This window comes from Ursus maritimus, unplaced genomic scaffold, assembly GCF_017311325.1.
Source record: "Ursus maritimus isolate PB19 unplaced genomic scaffold, ASM1731132v1 scaffold_17, whole genome shotgun sequence".
NCBI classification, from domain to species: Eukaryota; Metazoa; Chordata; class Mammalia; order Carnivora; family Ursidae; genus Ursus; species Ursus maritimus.
The window spans coordinates 43053840-43069909 of NW_024424119.1; the positions used below are offsets into that span (position 1 = coordinate 43053840).

The 16070-nt window shown below is 51.1% G+C and overlaps 1 protein-coding gene across 1 annotated transcript in view; it reads right to left on the reverse strand.

The window, feature by feature from the left end:
- Positions 1–16070, reverse strand: part of ASTN2 (astrotactin 2) — an 844435-nt gene that overhangs the window by 227974 nt on the left and 600391 nt on the right. Inside the window, 2 exon segments of the mRNA XM_040631793.1 lie at positions 2399–2503; positions 6447–6571. Of these exon segments, the coding sequence (XP_040487727.1) occupies positions 2399–2503; positions 6447–6571 (230 nt within the window).

Consider the following 16070-nt stretch of genomic DNA (forward strand, 5'->3'; position numbering starts at 1 on the left):
ACTACTTCCCTTTCTGCCTCTGCCTTCCTGAAACAGTGGCATGTTCTCTCTCCTGACAGCGTCAAGGGCCTCCTCGCTGCTCTTCTGGCCATAATCCCATGCCAAGGAGACCTAGGTCCTCAGTGCCTAGCATGAAGCCTGCACAGAAATCACTCCATAACCACAGCTCCCTGCTGTGCTCCTTCTTCCAATAGGCAGGTCACCAAGCTGTTCTGCCAAGAGCCTTAAGCCCTGCCTGAGCTCCTTCCTGCTACCAATGGCCAGACTACCAGTGACCTTACCTGGGATTCCAGGTCTCCAAGGGCATCTCCCATGAGCCACCTACATCAGGCTTTATATCCAGCCAAATCAGCCTTCTTAGGTCTCCTAAATGTGACCTGAGATTTCCACCATCCTTTCTTCATTTACAGTCCCCAAACCATAACATGCACACACATACACACTATCATTCACTGGAAAGGGCCTCCCCACTTCTTCCCTAAGTCATTCCTATGCTCTAAGGCTCCGGAAAGTCACCCCACCCTCCCAGGAAGCTGTTCACACAATCCTTGCCAGGAGCACCTACTCTTTGCACCTTCAATGGGCACCACCTTGAAAGCAGAAGCTCGATTCCCCTTGTCTTTGGCAGTGCACAAGCATCCTTCCCCACCCCACCCTGACCAGGTACAAGGGCACAGTTCCCGGGACATGGTGGAAACACCAACCGCCATTATTACAAGAGCAATGGATTCTGTGCCACATCAAAGTAAACTGTGAAAGAGCAAGCAAGCTCTCCTTCAACATTAAACATAAACTCCAATTTGCCAACATGTGATTTACAAGGGGGCTCTCAAGAGCATCATTATTGATTAATTAAAGCTGATACACCTTTGTAGTTTTAACAGATACATCACAGTCTGATTCACGAGTGAGGCGCGAGGGTATGGGTGGTGGGGAAAACAGAAACATGCCTCAAAGAATGGGTGTTTGATGAGAACACCCCTCACCACCAATCTGTTAACTCATGCAACTGGGTAATTAATAGAGCAGTGTTAATGATGAGATGGTTTCTCTTAAATAATAAATAACACCACCATGGAGATGACCCGTGGCTCTTTACCAGGCAGACAAAACTGCAGTCAAATCCCTCCTCTCTTCCTATTCAGTCACTTACTAGCTGTGTGACCTTGCACAAGTTACTTAACCTCTCTGACCCTCAGTTTCCTTATCTGGAAAAAAAATGGGATAAATAATGTCTTCCATACAGGACTGATAGAAGTCCTAAGATATAAGACATTATAAAGTGCTTAGCCAATGTCAGCGGTAATTAATATTTGCACTTCCCAGACCGGAAAGTCCTCTGATTCCTAGGCTAAAAGAGTTTCGTGTTGCTCGTGGACAAAATGATACCGAAAAAAGAGAAGATAAGAAAAGTGCTGGCAAATGCATTGGAAAGTACCTGGACAATAACCCAGGGGCAGTGTTACGATTAAGAGCCGGGATAAAAAACCACCATCTTTCCAGAGTCCTCCACTCATTCCCAATTTTTCAGGTTTCATTTTTTTTTTTATTCCTTATCAAACAAGAGTATGAAGCCTGTGTTGATTCTCTGTTACAGACTATAGCAGCATAGGATACAGGGATACGGAAAAGGATGGGGCCCACACTGTACCCGCAGTTCTTGGGTCAGTGGGGGAAACAGACACAGCTCAGATATGAATCGAGCACATCGGTGCTTTAATACAGGTAGTTGTTTGCACAGAATTCCTTGAGTTATCCTGGGGGAAGTGGAGAATGCAGGACGGGTCTCCCAGTATTGCAGGATGTGTTCCCTGGACAAGGAGATCCAGGGAGAGGGAACAGCATGTGCAAAGTCACAGAGGCATGAAAGAACATGTTCCATTCTGAGAATTACGAATTGTCCTCATCAGCTGACACACAGGGTTTGTGCAGGCAGAGCCAGGGGTGGGGGGTATGCATGTTGAGGGGTATGTGTTATTGCTAAATCAGAGATGGGTAGGAAAGGAAACCAATGAGAAGAGACCAGAAGAACTTATAAGCCACAAGACTGGAATATATAGAACATAAATGTGACTTAGATTGTCATTTACCCCCTCTCCTATTCACCCATCCCCACACTGCTATGACACCCCTTCCTCCAGGAAGCCCCTCTGATTCCTCAAAACAGACATCTCCCTCCTCTGGGGTACCACTGCCTCACTATTGCATAGAACCTACCTGAACGTAAGGATGTCACTGTCTGCTTGCCCATCCACCCTCCCTGTGGGCTCCTTCATGGCAGGGAGGACATGAGCCCATTCCCTCAGCACCCCAAGCCCAGGGCCCGGCACACCCCAAGTCCTTGGGAACATGTGCTGAGCTACCCCAAGCCCCCTGGCCGCCCAGTAGCGGTCCTCACCTGCTGAGAGGGTGATGGTGCTGAGCTTCACACGGTAGAGGTTGCTTCGAACCCGCCATTGCTGCACCATAGGGTAACCCATGGCCTCGTCGTACCTGACGTCTCCTGGAGGACAGAATGAGAAGGTCACGGGAGGCCGGCATTGAGAGAACACTCACCAAAACTCCCGCCCTGCAGCCCTGGGCTCTGTGGAATGGCCACTGCTTCTAAATAGGCGGACGGTCAGCCTTCGCATTCAGGCTCTCACGGAACCAACAGCTTTATCTGGACCTGCCTCCAGGCCTCTTTCTGGCCTCTGATCTCAGCCCCCATCCTGCTTTTTCTCTTCCCAACAGCTTGCCAGCAAGCCAAAGTAAATGAATGATTCTGCTTAACCCTGCAGGCAACTTGCCACGGGTCATTAGACAGCCCCGTGCCTCAGTTTCCCCATCTGATACTATGGCTACCTATGCTGACATTACTTCACAGGTGCATTGTAGAGACTGAAATAAGGCAACAGAAGCGGAAGTCTTGCGGTGACCTAGCAACGCTGTACATGCAGACTGGGGGGTCAGCAAACCACAGCCCGTCTTCTGCGTTATCGCTTTTATGGCGGCTTTTGCTCGATGACAGCAGCGTTGAGCAGCTGTCTAGCATATTTATGATATGGCCCTTTGTGTTTGCTGACCCCTGTGCGGACCACTGTTTCCTAACATGGAAACATGGGATGTGCATAGGGATCTCCCATACGTGTGCACATACAGAAAGGCTCACATTGCAAAACGGCGTTAAACAAAGTTAAACAGGATTTTTAAAAATCTGTATAATTTCTTAGCACCTTGACTAGACTACTATGCATTCTAAAGCTCTAGGAAGGTAATAGTATACAGCATTTTGCAAACTTTTTTGACCGAGGAATCCCGTTTTTCCAGAGGGTTCACTGGAACTCATGTTCCATAGAATGCATTTTGGGAAACACAGGTATAGACAAAGAATGAACAAAGACAAAAACAACACAACGTTAGCAAGCGGTTAACTCTGAGTGGTGGTGTATAAAAGATTCTTGTTTCCTGATTTATATTCATCTGCATTTTCTAAATTTTCTGCTCTAAGCACTGAAAACTCTCTTTGTTTACAATCAGGAAGAAATACACGAAAAAGAAATGCTAGTCACATCAGCAGTTAATATTATTGTTGTTATGTATCCTCTGCAAATGGTAGGCACATTTTCTGTCCTTTTCTCTTGTCCCCTGGTGAGGAGGCACTTAAAGAGATATTTGATACCAAGATGAAAATGAGAATCTCATTGGAACAAATGATTTCTTCCTGGACATTACTGCTGTATTAAAGTTGTCCATTACTGTCAACTTTTCCCCCCCCTCCTTAGCCTTTTCAGGAATAACATAATTTTTTTGGAAGCTTTCATTTTAAAGTAAAATATTCATGATCTCCAAATATATGTCTACTGGAGCGAGGTGTTTTGTTATAAATATGTCCTCTCTGTTTATCTCCTCTGCCTGTCCTGTCCTTCCTCTGGAGGGGCTGGGAAGGAAAGGAGAATGGGTGGGGGAGGAAGCACAGGCCGTGTTTTGAGTCAGGGAGGAGAAACCAGTTTGCACAGGAAGACCAGGCACTTGTGGCCAAGTAGCCTCTACCCCATCCTTTGTGCTCTTCCTGATTCACAGCAGGCTTGGACTGGGTACTGGCAACTGGGGCCCATCCTCAAGAGAGGGAGGCAGAGCATTCTGAAGCAGTTTGTGGATACAGTTCATTCATCGGGTGGCATGATGCCCAAAAGAAACAAAACACACTACCTCTTTTGATTACCGAGATATGTATAAAGCCATCATCTTTCCCCCTCACTCCTGATAAGTGGGCATTACCTTGCCCTTCACTTCCCTCCATCCTTGGTCCTTCCTGGATTCCAGTCTGGAATATAAGGTCCTCCAGGGGAATGTCAGTTTCTTGAGGTCAAGGCCATGGTCTTTATTATTCTCACTGCTACAGAGCCTAGAACAGAGCCTGGTACATAATAATAGGCTCCCAACAAATGCCGATTTACTGGCTCACCTACTCACCGGCATCCTATTCCCCATCATAAGCCCACCCCTAGTCCTTACTCATCCTTGACCCCCATCTCCCCCGACCCTATCCCTAGATCTTCACCAAACATTAGGGGTAAAATGAGGCTCTGCAATGGAGGGAGGTACTTTTCCAGGTAATTAATTTTTTTTTTTTAATCTAGAAATGTAACAGTTTCCTTATTAGGGTGCCTCCAAAGATCCTCAAATCCAGACAAATAATCCTAACAACTTGAAACACTAATGCAGAACCACGAGGCACCAAGCATTTTACACCCACAATCTTTAGTAGTCACCCAGTGCTGACAAGTAATTGCGATACCCCGTATTTCAGAAGAAGAAACCGAAGCTCAGAGGAGAGAGTGCTCCGGGACACACAAAGGTAGTGACAGAGCCAGGGGACTTCCCTGTAGAGCACAGCACCTCCCCCTGGACCATGGTGCTATCTGCTTTAAGGGGTGCTGAACCCCCTGTCACTGGGGGTATCCAAAAGGAATCATTACTCAGTGGGGCTAATACAGACCTGATCTCTTCATTGCTAAGGAGGATTAGACTAGATGCCCTTAACAGTCCCTGTCAGCTCTGAAACTCTGTGATCTTATGAAAATTAAGGAAGGCACAGTAGTTTTTAGACAGACTTTGCAAAGCATTTTTATATCTGTGATTTCATGTGATCTACATCTGGGCCCTCTTTGAAGGAGGACAGGTCAAGAAGGTGATGGAGGGTCGCGGATACAGCATCAGCTTTGGAGTCTGGACCCACTGGGCTTAAATCCTGACTCAATGACAGACTAGTCATGTGGATTTCTTTAATCCATTTCAAGGGGGACAATAACCCTTGCAGGGTTACATGGATTCAGACACGCATGGTGCATGGCCCCTGGGAGACCCTCAGCACATGTGGGTCCTCTGTCCCATCTGTGCCACTTCATAGGAAAGGATCGTGGAGCTCCCAAGGGTAGAGGGGGTCTGAAACCTAAGTCAGCCACATTGCAGGGTCTTCCCTAGGGGACAACTTCCCTCTCGGTGAGACGTCTATCACTCGTCAGGGGGACCATTCTCCCTGGGCAGCAGTTGAGATACCCAACTACTGTATCACAAAAGCAGAGCCGGGGCCCTTTCATCTTAGGAAAGTCCCTCCACAAAGGATAGAAGAGGAACTGGGAGAAGATGAGGGGGAGCAGAAGGGCATCCTGGGTGGGATAGAAGATATGGAGCCCCGGCAGAGCCTGCAGAAGACAGCTTCCCTGTGGGGGAGAAGGAGCGGGAGCGGGGAGCTGCTGAGTCAAGTGGAAAGGGCAGAAGCTTGGAGCCATGGCACCTGGTTCTCATGCTGGCAGGCGTGCTGTGGGACCTTGGGCTGGTCCTGTCCCCTCTCTGAGTCTAGATTCCTCATCTATAAAACAGGGAAAATAATACCCACCCCACAGGATGGCTTACGCCCATGTTCAAAATCAAGCTGGTGTAACAAACTCTTTCAAGTAAGATAGGCTCCCGGTTGAGGGGTCCAGTGATTTTACTTTAGAATGATTTAAAAATAAACCTAGTGAAATAACCTAGACACAGAAAGACAAATACAGCATGCTCTTACTTTTATGTAGACTTGAAAGAGGTCGAACTCATAAAAGCAGAGAGTAGAATGGTTGGGGGGTTAGGGGAAATGGGGAGGTCAAAGGGTCCAAAGGTCCGGTTATGCGGGATGAAGAAGGTCTGTGGCTCTGACGCCCAGGAGGGCGACTACAGTTAATGTCCCTGAAATGTGCAGAGTCCGTCTGGCTCGGCTCCGAGTCTGGAGTCTCAGGGAACCCCCTAGCTCTGGACAGCCCAGGGCAGTAGCCGCACAGGGGCAGGTCCCTTTGGCCTTCCGTCCTGCAGGAAGGAGGAGGCCTGGAGAGGCCCGTCTTGGATGTGCTGAGGACTGACAGGCACCGGGAGAGGCCAGGTGTGTGGTCGGAGAGGCTGGGGGAGGTCCGGCATGTGCGTCTTACCAGTGAGCAGCTGGAGGTCCGGGAGGGGCTCGGAGAGGACCCCCCGGCACTGCTCCTCCACCGGCAGCGGGATCACCAACAGCCCATCGGCCAGCTGAGGGAAGTCCTTGATGAAGTTGTTCTCCCTGTGGAGAGGAGCAGAAAGACTGCCGAATGAGGGTGTGGAGGCTGCCGGGGGCTGCAGGGCAGGGGGGGCGGGGAGTTGGTCGTCAGAACAGAGAGATTCCCCAGCGGGTGCGCGTCTTTGCTGCCCTGACTCCGGCTCCCCGAATCCCAGCTCAGAGAACAGGGTGCTAACGACGGGCTCTAGGATCTGGCAGGCTAGGGCTCGAGTCCTGGCCCGCTGAGTACGAGCTGTGCGGTCTGGAGGAAGCCCTGCTCCACTCAGAACCTCAGTCTCCTTTGCTATAAAGTGAGATCTCAGGGTAGCTGTAAACACTTAATGGGATAAAGCTGCCAATTGCTGAAGACACAGTCGGATGCACTACAGACTGTATATTTGGCTGCTAAACAGCCCCTCGCATAAGCAATGACAATGGTGAGCCAGAATGTGAGGGAACGGAGAAGAGCATGGAGTACTTGGAGAGAAATGGGCAGGAAGGCCTGAAAGAACGGGTGGGTGTTCACATGGAAAGGTCCTAACGGATCTTTTGGGTCAGACTCCCCCTTTTACAGATGGGGAAACTGAGGCCTAGAGAAGGGGAGCGACTTGCTCCCGGATTCCCCCCCACCCCTACTCCCAGTCTAGTGCTCTTTCTCTTGCCCTAATCTCTTCAGGGGCCTCTCTTCCTTCCTTGTAGGGCCATCCCAGGAAACTTTGTTTCCAAGACAGTCCTCGGGGTGACCTCAGGGGACTGAACCCTGAACAAAGGTAGTCTTTAGGGCAGGCGGGGTAGGTACAGTGCACCACACAGAGGCAGGCTTCAATCTTTTACGCAACAGACCTGCCTCCAAACAGAACAGCCTGCCAGGATAGGTGGTGAGCTTCCCATTCCTGAGAGTATGCAAGCAGGGAACTGGACAGCTACTTGGTACGGATGGTATCGGAGTCATTTCTGTATTAACATCTGACTTTTGAGGTCCTTTCTTATCCAGAGACCCTCAGAATTTGAGACCCTAATTACAATCTGGAGAGGAGGAGGACGGGGAGGAGAAGAACAAAGGGAGAAGGGTATCTATCACTTCATCGTGCCCCCTGGAATGGGCAGCCTTGAAACGAAAATCAGAAAGAGGAAAACAAAAACAGCGAATGCCAAAGCAATGTCTTTGGAGGCTGGATCTCAGGCAGTTCAGAAGCAGCCGCACAAACACCACGGGGGCCTGGGTCACTTCCTGTCTGTACTCCGTGTCCCCAGGCGCGCACCTCACCCTAGGCACCCATGAAGCACCCCATCGATTCATTCATTTAGTGAACAGCTCCCCACGTCTTGACCCCTAAGCACCTCAGAGTCCAGAGGAAGAGACATTATCCCCATGTCCTTTATCACCATCATCTCTTACAAAGTTTCAGATCCTTATCATTTGCTAGGGTCTGGCTAAGCACTATGCATACATTTTATCATTTAATCTTCACAGCAAGATAGCTATGATTATATTCTTTTTGCAGGCGATAAAACACGGGGTTCAGAGGTCAGAGGTGGTACAGTGTTAAGAGGTGGTGAGTGCTGGAATGTGCACCCAGGTCTGCTGACTGCACACTTGGTAAGGTAGGCAGCTGGGCCTGGGAGTGTCTTCTGGGCATGCGTGTGCATGACTGTGAGTTTCTGGGTCCCCACTGGGACACTGAGGCATGCTACTTCGTGTGCCTTTGTGGGTGTACCCCTGTCTGTCTGGGGAGCTGTACATGCTTATGCCTTTGTGTGTGTGCCTGTGATCATGGCTTCTCCTAAGTGTCTGTGGTCAGTGTACGATCTGTTTGCAAGCCTGGCTGTGTGGAACAGCAATGTGAACAGAAAGAGAGAGCCTTCTGGGGCAATGGGAGTGCCCCTAAAGGAGCATGTAACATTCGCCAGGGTTTGAGGGACGACGTTTCCTCCTGTCTCCCTTGTGAGGTTGGCCGGTGGGGATACAGATCTTCCCACAAAGGTACGGCCCTGCCCTCGTCAGCTGAACACACGCTGTGTGGAGCCCTGAGCTGGATCTAGGGATTCAGAGAGACTGGATTCTCCCCTGGTCCTCCAGATCTTCTCAGCCTACCGGGGGAAACAACAAATTAGCCACGCAGAACATCAGTGGGACCCAGCTATCAGGAGTACTGGGTGGGCTGGATGTTTCTGGGACCCTTCCCCCTGAGACCCATGAATTGTTTCATGGGCAGGTAAGGGTGGGCATGAGAAGATGCCAGTGCCTCTGAAGACTGGGCCCCAGTTGTGCCCACACCACACCCCAGCTGCAGAACCTGGAGGGGACCACTCGAAACTCAATTTTCTCATCGGTAAGACGAGGATTACAAAAGCTGTTCAGTCTGCCTTGATGAAATAGCATCACTGTTATGATGATAAGAATAGCCTTTTCGTGAGCACCTACTGTGCAGCAGGCACCGTTCCAGGCACTGTGCATTCGTCCCCTCCCAGCCCTGTGAAGCAGGTGCTGTTACAGCCCTCAGGTTAGAGGTTGAACAGATGGAGCACGGTGCGGCTGGAGATCCCGGCTGGTCTGGCCCCAAAGCGTCCATTCCTCACCACGGCTCAGGGGCAGGGCGCTGTCAAAGCCGAAAGAACAAGAGCACCCGTGGGTGACAGACAGTCAGACAGACAGAGTGCAGCTGAGAGAAGGAGCTTGCTGCTCATTCCGACCTGACCATGCCAGGTGCTCTCTTCTCGATGTGGCTCCTCCATCACGAGGAGCTGGGCACAGCCAGTGGGGAACTGGAGGCTCTAGGGCATGCAGAGCCTTCCTGGACTGGCACAGAGGGCATTTGGGAAGAGGGATCTGAAAGTAAGCTTATGTTTTTTCACTTTACCATCCAGGGTCTCCATTCCACACCTTCTCTGGCACTGTTTTTAAAGACAGAGCCCCTCTCTTCAGCCCCCGCCCCCGCATCCCTTTGCCTTCTGGTTAAGCCAGGCTTCACTTGGTGGGTAAATCTGACCCCAAAGGGACCATGGGAGGAGCTCAGTGGGCAACCTCCGGATGGCCAAGGGCCTGGCTCATGATGCCCGTCTTCTTGGAAGAAGGTTTTTCCCCCCAAGCTTTCAGAAGCAGGCAGGATCCTGAGGAAATACTTGAGAAGGAGGGGAGAGATGCACAGGTGAGAGTTCATGAGCCAGTGTGAAGGCTGGGAGAAAGGGAGGCAGGGGCGAAGCAGGGGATGGCAAGACAGCAGGAGCAAAGACCAAGGACATTCCCTTAGGACCAGGTCCCTTGGCGGCCACCTGGGGATGGTCACGAGTCCTGCTCGGCTGCTGCCAGCAGAGGGCGCCCAGGGCCTTCTCATCGACCGTCTCTCTGGGGAGGTAAAAACACGGAGGGGAACAGCAGCAGTCGGGAAAGTTCCACCCGGCCCAGAACCTCAGACAGAACCCAGACAGCAGGCTCAGAATCCACCCACCTGGGAAAGGGACGCAGGATGCTGGCGGGGCGCTGGCTAAATACCGTTGGCAGAAAGCGATTTCAGATTCTCAGAGCTTGTGTGTACGTGTGTGGAGAAAAACTGTAAGGCAACTAATCCTAATACTAGGAAGACAGGAAGAAGAATGAGGAATATTTATTTATCAATCATCTTGTTCATCATCAGCTATATCCTAGACAGGATGTGTGTGTGTGTGTGTGTGTGTGTGTGTGTGTGTGTGTGTGTGTGATTTTAACTGCATGGGAACTCTGGGAGACACCTACCATCATTGTTCCTATTTTGTAAATAAAGAAAAGTACACTCAGAGGGGTTAAGGAGCTTGTCCCGCTGAGGTCCGCAGTTAGGAAGTGACAGTGGCCAAGACCACTCAGAGCCAATGCGGCTCCTAGCTTAGTGCCCGGCACTCAGTAAGCACCTGTCCAAGGGATCAACCTCAGGTCCGCGCCCCCGATCACCCCCATCACCTGAGACAAGGCAGTTCTGCTGTTCACTCTGCGGGAGTGAGGGCGCTCTCGTGCCCACGGTGGGTCTGTGCGTGTACATAAGTGCGTGCCGTGTTTCAGTGACAGGGCCCCTGTTTCTGTAGACAGACATTTCCCCCAAAGTATCCATGAAAACGGGTTCAAGCTCAGTTGATATTCTATGAAAAGATTCATCACATTTTTAAAATAGCAGCTCCTGGGCTCCGGGGAGTTGGGAGGACTCTGGGAGTACGAGGGCTCATTCGTTCCACGGACACCGATTCGGATCTCCCATGTCGCAGGGGTTGCTTGCACACTAGGGGCACAGCAGTGGACAGGGAGGTGCCTCCATTCATGAGGACCAGGGGAGAACCCAGCAACGTAGCAAGGTCTGCAAGGCCTTGGAGATCTAGCCCCTGCCTACTCCTCCTGCCTCAGGTTCTGAGCCCTGTCCCCTGGTTCTCCAGCTACACTGATTGCCCTTAAGTTCCCCTTGTAGGGCATACTCGCTTCCTACAAAGGGCCCACTGAGGATTTGCCCTCTCTCTGGAAAGCCCTCACCCCTGCACCCTGCACCTGGCCATCGCCTGCTGATCACTCAGACCACACGTTACTTCCCTGCCTTTGAGAAATCTGCCCGGGACTGGTTCTCTTGTTACGCTCTCCTATAGCATCTGGCTCCTTTCTTCCACAAAAAGCTTCCCAGCTCCTAACTGTAGATGTGCTCATGGGGACACGTATGATACCCACCTTGCCCACTGAACTGTGAGCTCCATGGGGACCAAGACTATGCCTGTCTCTTTTACTGCTGCCTCCCCAGGGCCTAGCACGGTGCGAACTGCACACAGAATGAGTGCTCAATGGACACTGGATCGAAGGGGTATTGGGAATTTGGATTTAAGATTTCAGCTCCTTCACCCAGAGCTTAAACCCGACTTTCTTCCTCTTCCTAAGTGCACAGGCACCCTGGCTCCTACGGAGCTCAGCTAGGAGCCAGGGGCCCCAGCCCCCCTGAGGTGGTGGGGACCAGAAGGGAAAAGGGACTGGTTGGTCAGACCTCCCCCTCTTGGTGAACACCGTGTACAAGTGTGCACACGCACTGGGGCGATTAGCAGGGGATCCGGTGGGGGTGAGGAACGCCTGCAGGAAGCAAGAGGCCCAGTCAAAAAAACACCTCGTCTTTCATATCATCGTCTCAATTTTCCCCAGTTGGAATAAAACCTCCCTATCGCTTTTCCCTCATGCATCTTGTCGGTGATTAGATCCGAGAAGTGGCCTTGGGGTCTGGCGGTGGAAAAGGCAAGGGCTCAGAAGACCTTCAGACATGGACCCAAATGCTGTCTGACTCTGGGGAGGCCGCTCCCATTTTAGGAACCTTAGTGACCTCACCTGCAAAATGGGAGTAATGAGTTTGGGACTTCAAGGAGTTGGGAGCAGGATTCAATGCGAAGTTCGCTTCGGTGATGGTCCCATTTCCCGAATCCCACACTAGATCCTGAATGCCTTCGCGAGCCTCAGAGAACCCAAGACAGCGCCTGCTCATAGTAGAAGCCCCCTAAGCATCTGTTCAGTTGTGGGCAGAGGTGAGAGGCAGGCTTCCTCACCCACCATGCCACCTGCACCCAACCTCCAAGGGACTCAAACCCACAGAGCATTTCCACGGAGGTTGTCTTGTCTAGTTTCGCGCTCTCAGTCACACTGACAAGAATGACAAGCGGCGGAAGCTGGCCCCCTCCGCCACCCTCCGCCACCCCCTCCTCCACCCTCCCCCTCCTCCTTAGGTCTTCCCTCCCTCCTGCCCCAATTTAAGAATATGTGTGAGTGTTTTGGATACATTAATACACAGCCACCAGCATGCAAGAGCCCATCACCCCTCAGTTCTGGGGAAATTAGCATTTAAATTGAGGTATTTCAGGGAAGTAAATCATCCCAGAGCCAGCCAGCACTGTCTGCAGCCTTTCTTAGGGGAAGGAAGGCTAGGAGCTGTGGGCTGCAAGCTGTTGAGTGTGCAGGGAGCGGTCTACTGTCCCTGGCTCTCCTTAGGCTGCCCAAAGCCTCCTCTAAGGGTAGCCATAAGCCCCCAGCACCAATAAGGACATCTCCCCCGGTTTAAACTGTGCCCATCTCTCACCTACAACTAAACTGAGCCTTTCCACCAAGTGAGAGCAGCATCTTTGACTGAGATGTGGTTTCCTCTGCGATCAATGAGCTGGGACACCTAGTCTCATCTGGGCTCTGTCACTGTCTCACTGCGGGGTCTGGGGAAGCCACTCCCCGCCCCTGGGACTGGGAGGGGTGAACAGCTGGTACAAAATATCTGGGTTTCTCTGAACCCCAGATTGAGAGGTGTTGGGCTCAATCCTATGGCCATTCTGTAGGTGCTGGAGTCACAGAGACTGGTGTTTAAACCGATGCCAATATCTGTCCACAGTTACCCGCAAGCCCTGCTCTTCTCCGGGAGCAGTTAGAAACTTTGTTCCCCTGTCATCTGCTTCTTAATTATGGGTCTTTGTTTACGTTCTCTGCTCAAGCGCTAGACTTAGTCATTTTTGCATTCAGCCTTTCACTCATTCATTCATTCATTCATTCATTCATTTGAATATCCAGTAAATCTTTATTACTATGTACCAGGCCTTGGGGATACAATGGCAAAATAGACATTCCCTGTCCTCAAGCTCCCCACAGCCTAGAAGGAGATACACGTGTACTAATGCTTCTATGTGTGTGCAAATGTGAGCATGGTGAATAATGGTTTTGAAAAGGTTAAAATGAAGCATTTTTCATTCCCCATAAATCCTATTTGTCTATGGCACCCCACCCACTAAATCAAAAGCATTCATACCTTAGGTAGAAGGACAGATACCGTCTAGAGAAGAAAGGGGGTCACTGCCCGGCTTTGCATCTCAAAGCTGACTTTGTAGTGTCTTCAGCTAGATAAGATTTTTGAAAGCCGGCCTGTGCCGGAAGCGAAGGCCCCCTTATATATCAAAGCCAGGCCTGGCTGACTCAGATCATAGTGTCTTATTTTAATGCACAGATGGTGCAGGTTATGACCTCAGGGGAGTTCCCGCCAGACAGGAAAAGGAAGGAGAAAATCCTTCTTTCTGCCACCAGTGCTGGGAGGGATGGCTGAGGAGAGAAGGCTAGGGGGCCAGGAGCTCAGACTCAAGGGTAAACAACCTCTTTCTGGACTCTTAGAAGTCAGCACCCCCTCCACATCTACCCCAGCCTCGAGGGCAGCATCTAAAATGCTTAAGATACTAACGAGGGTTTGGGAAAAGTCCCAGAGCACATGAGCAGGACCACGGGGGGCTGCTGCCCCAGATCAGGGATGAGTGTGGGGTGGAGGGGAGCCCCTTTATCCAACAAGCCAATGGGAGCTCCTGTGAGAGGGAAGCAGTAGGTGAGTAAGAGGTTGGCACAAGTCAGCCTCCAATTTCTGCACCCACAGGGTAGAGAGAAGAAAGCTGACAAGACTCCTTGCCATAACCCCCTGCCCCCCAGAAACAGGGATGGGGAAGGCTACCTAAGATTAGAACAAGGGGGCTTCAGAGTGTGGGGACCTTGTGAATTTGGACTTTGGCAATGGATTCTGGGACATATCCCTTCTCAAAAGACTACCCAAGACCATGCATATCCTAACGGATTGCCAGCGCAAGGGGGCTCAGAGCCAACTCAAGTAAGAAATCATACAGTGACCAGAGCAAGGACCCAGCAGGCTATGTTTGTACCATCTGGAGCACCTGAGCCCTGAGGTCGAGTGGAGGTGGGGGAGCCTGCTCGGTGAGGAAGAGACAGAGGGTTGGCTGGTGAGGAGTTCAACTTTGAACAGACTAAATAGTTTCTCTAAAGAGGATGTTCTGTATCCTTAATTGGCAATTTGAAATACTTTTTTGCTATCAGTGAAATGGAAACTTGAGGAAAAGATTATATCAGCGGTAGAAAATTCAGAAGACTACAGTGTTTTGCATAACTAAGTTGTAGTGGGGGGAAATTTTTGAATCTTTAACTGTTTAAAGAGATGGTTATAGGTTCGATTGATAAAGTTTAAGACTGGGGAAAAAAAGTTTAAGTTTCATAGGGGAGGTGCAGAGACCAAGGGGCACTTAACACAGATGGGGCAGGGTAGGAAAGCTGCCTGGAGGAGGTGAGCCTTGACTGATTGGGCGGGGTTATCCAGGGAAAGAGCAAGAAAAGAAGGGGGGAGTGGGGCCCAGGAAGAAAGAACAGCAAGTGCAGAAGTCCAAAGTGGGGTGTGTGTGTGTGAGAGAGAGAGCGAGAGAGAGAGAGAGAGATAGAGAAGATGGAACACTCAAACGGCACATTCTGGAAACTGAAAGAAGCTAAGATTCAAGAGGTAAAAGCATTGAGTAAAAAGCAAAGACGGGCTGGCCAGGGGCGGGGAGAGAGATCCAATCTCAGCAGTCTTCAAAGGGATACTAAGGAACACAGACTTTCTTCTGAGGTCAAGGAGACCCCATGGCAGGAGTTTCAGCAGGAGAGCAATACGATCTGACCAGAGCTTTAGAGCCTGGACACAGTGTGGAGGGTGAGCTGAAGAAGGAACGAGGCTTGAGGGAGGAAGGCCAGTTATGAGGTTTTGCAGCAACCCAGACCAGCATGGTAGAGGAGCGGTGTGACGGAATATCGAGAAGAGACACAAATTTGAGAGAGACCAGCGAGAAGGCCCTGCTGTACCCTGCTCCCCATCACCCACTGCGTGCGGTGGGAGTGGAGGCAGTCACAAGCTATGCTGGCAGGGCTGACTCTGGGGCCCACCTCCCCCTACAGTTAAACCCCAGAGCTCTCCGGACACCCCTGTTTTCCCCCCGCCATGGCCGCAGAGCAGACCACTGTGTCTGGGCCCAGCAGGACGTTGTTGCCTTCTTCCTGCGCCTGCCAGCTGGCAGCCCTTCTCAGCTCAGCTGCTAGGTGTGAGACTCACAGGAAGACTGCCAGATCTCCACAAAATCCCCAGCATTTCGTGCAAGCTCGACCACCTCCAGAGGGAGGCTCCAGGGCCGCCCCTCCTCCTTGGCAAGACGCAGTTCATGACCCCTACCCTCCCGGCTCTTTCACGGATCATGGGTGCAAAGTTACTTCGCTGGCTCTGCAGTGGCCCATGCATATGGGGCCATTACAAAGGCAGAGGGCAGAGAAGTGACTTCTGGAAAGGCTCCCAGGTTTGCAAGACCAGAACAGGCTACGCATCCATATTCTTGATTTCTAGCCCAGAGCTGCTTCCAGCTTGCATGTTCTGGAGGGCCCGTAAGAAAGGCCACATTAACCTGCCTGACTCCCTAACCTGTCTGACCCCTGGGCTCCTGCAAAGCCAGAGCTGCATTTGATTCTTCTACGTAACCTCCTCTGAGCCCACTTGAGGGCCTCACAAAGAGACTTGATGGTGTCCTCTTCTCTGGAAGGCATCCCTGAGCCCCTTCTTTGGAAGGGAAGTCCTGCTTCCATGGTACTTGGTTTGGGCCCTGACCACAGCCTCTGCAAGATATCGTTGTTCTCCGCATGCCTGTTTCCCATTCCAAGCTCTGCAGTTCTCAGCTGCAGGGACCTAGCTGGCCGATTACCCTCTGAGCC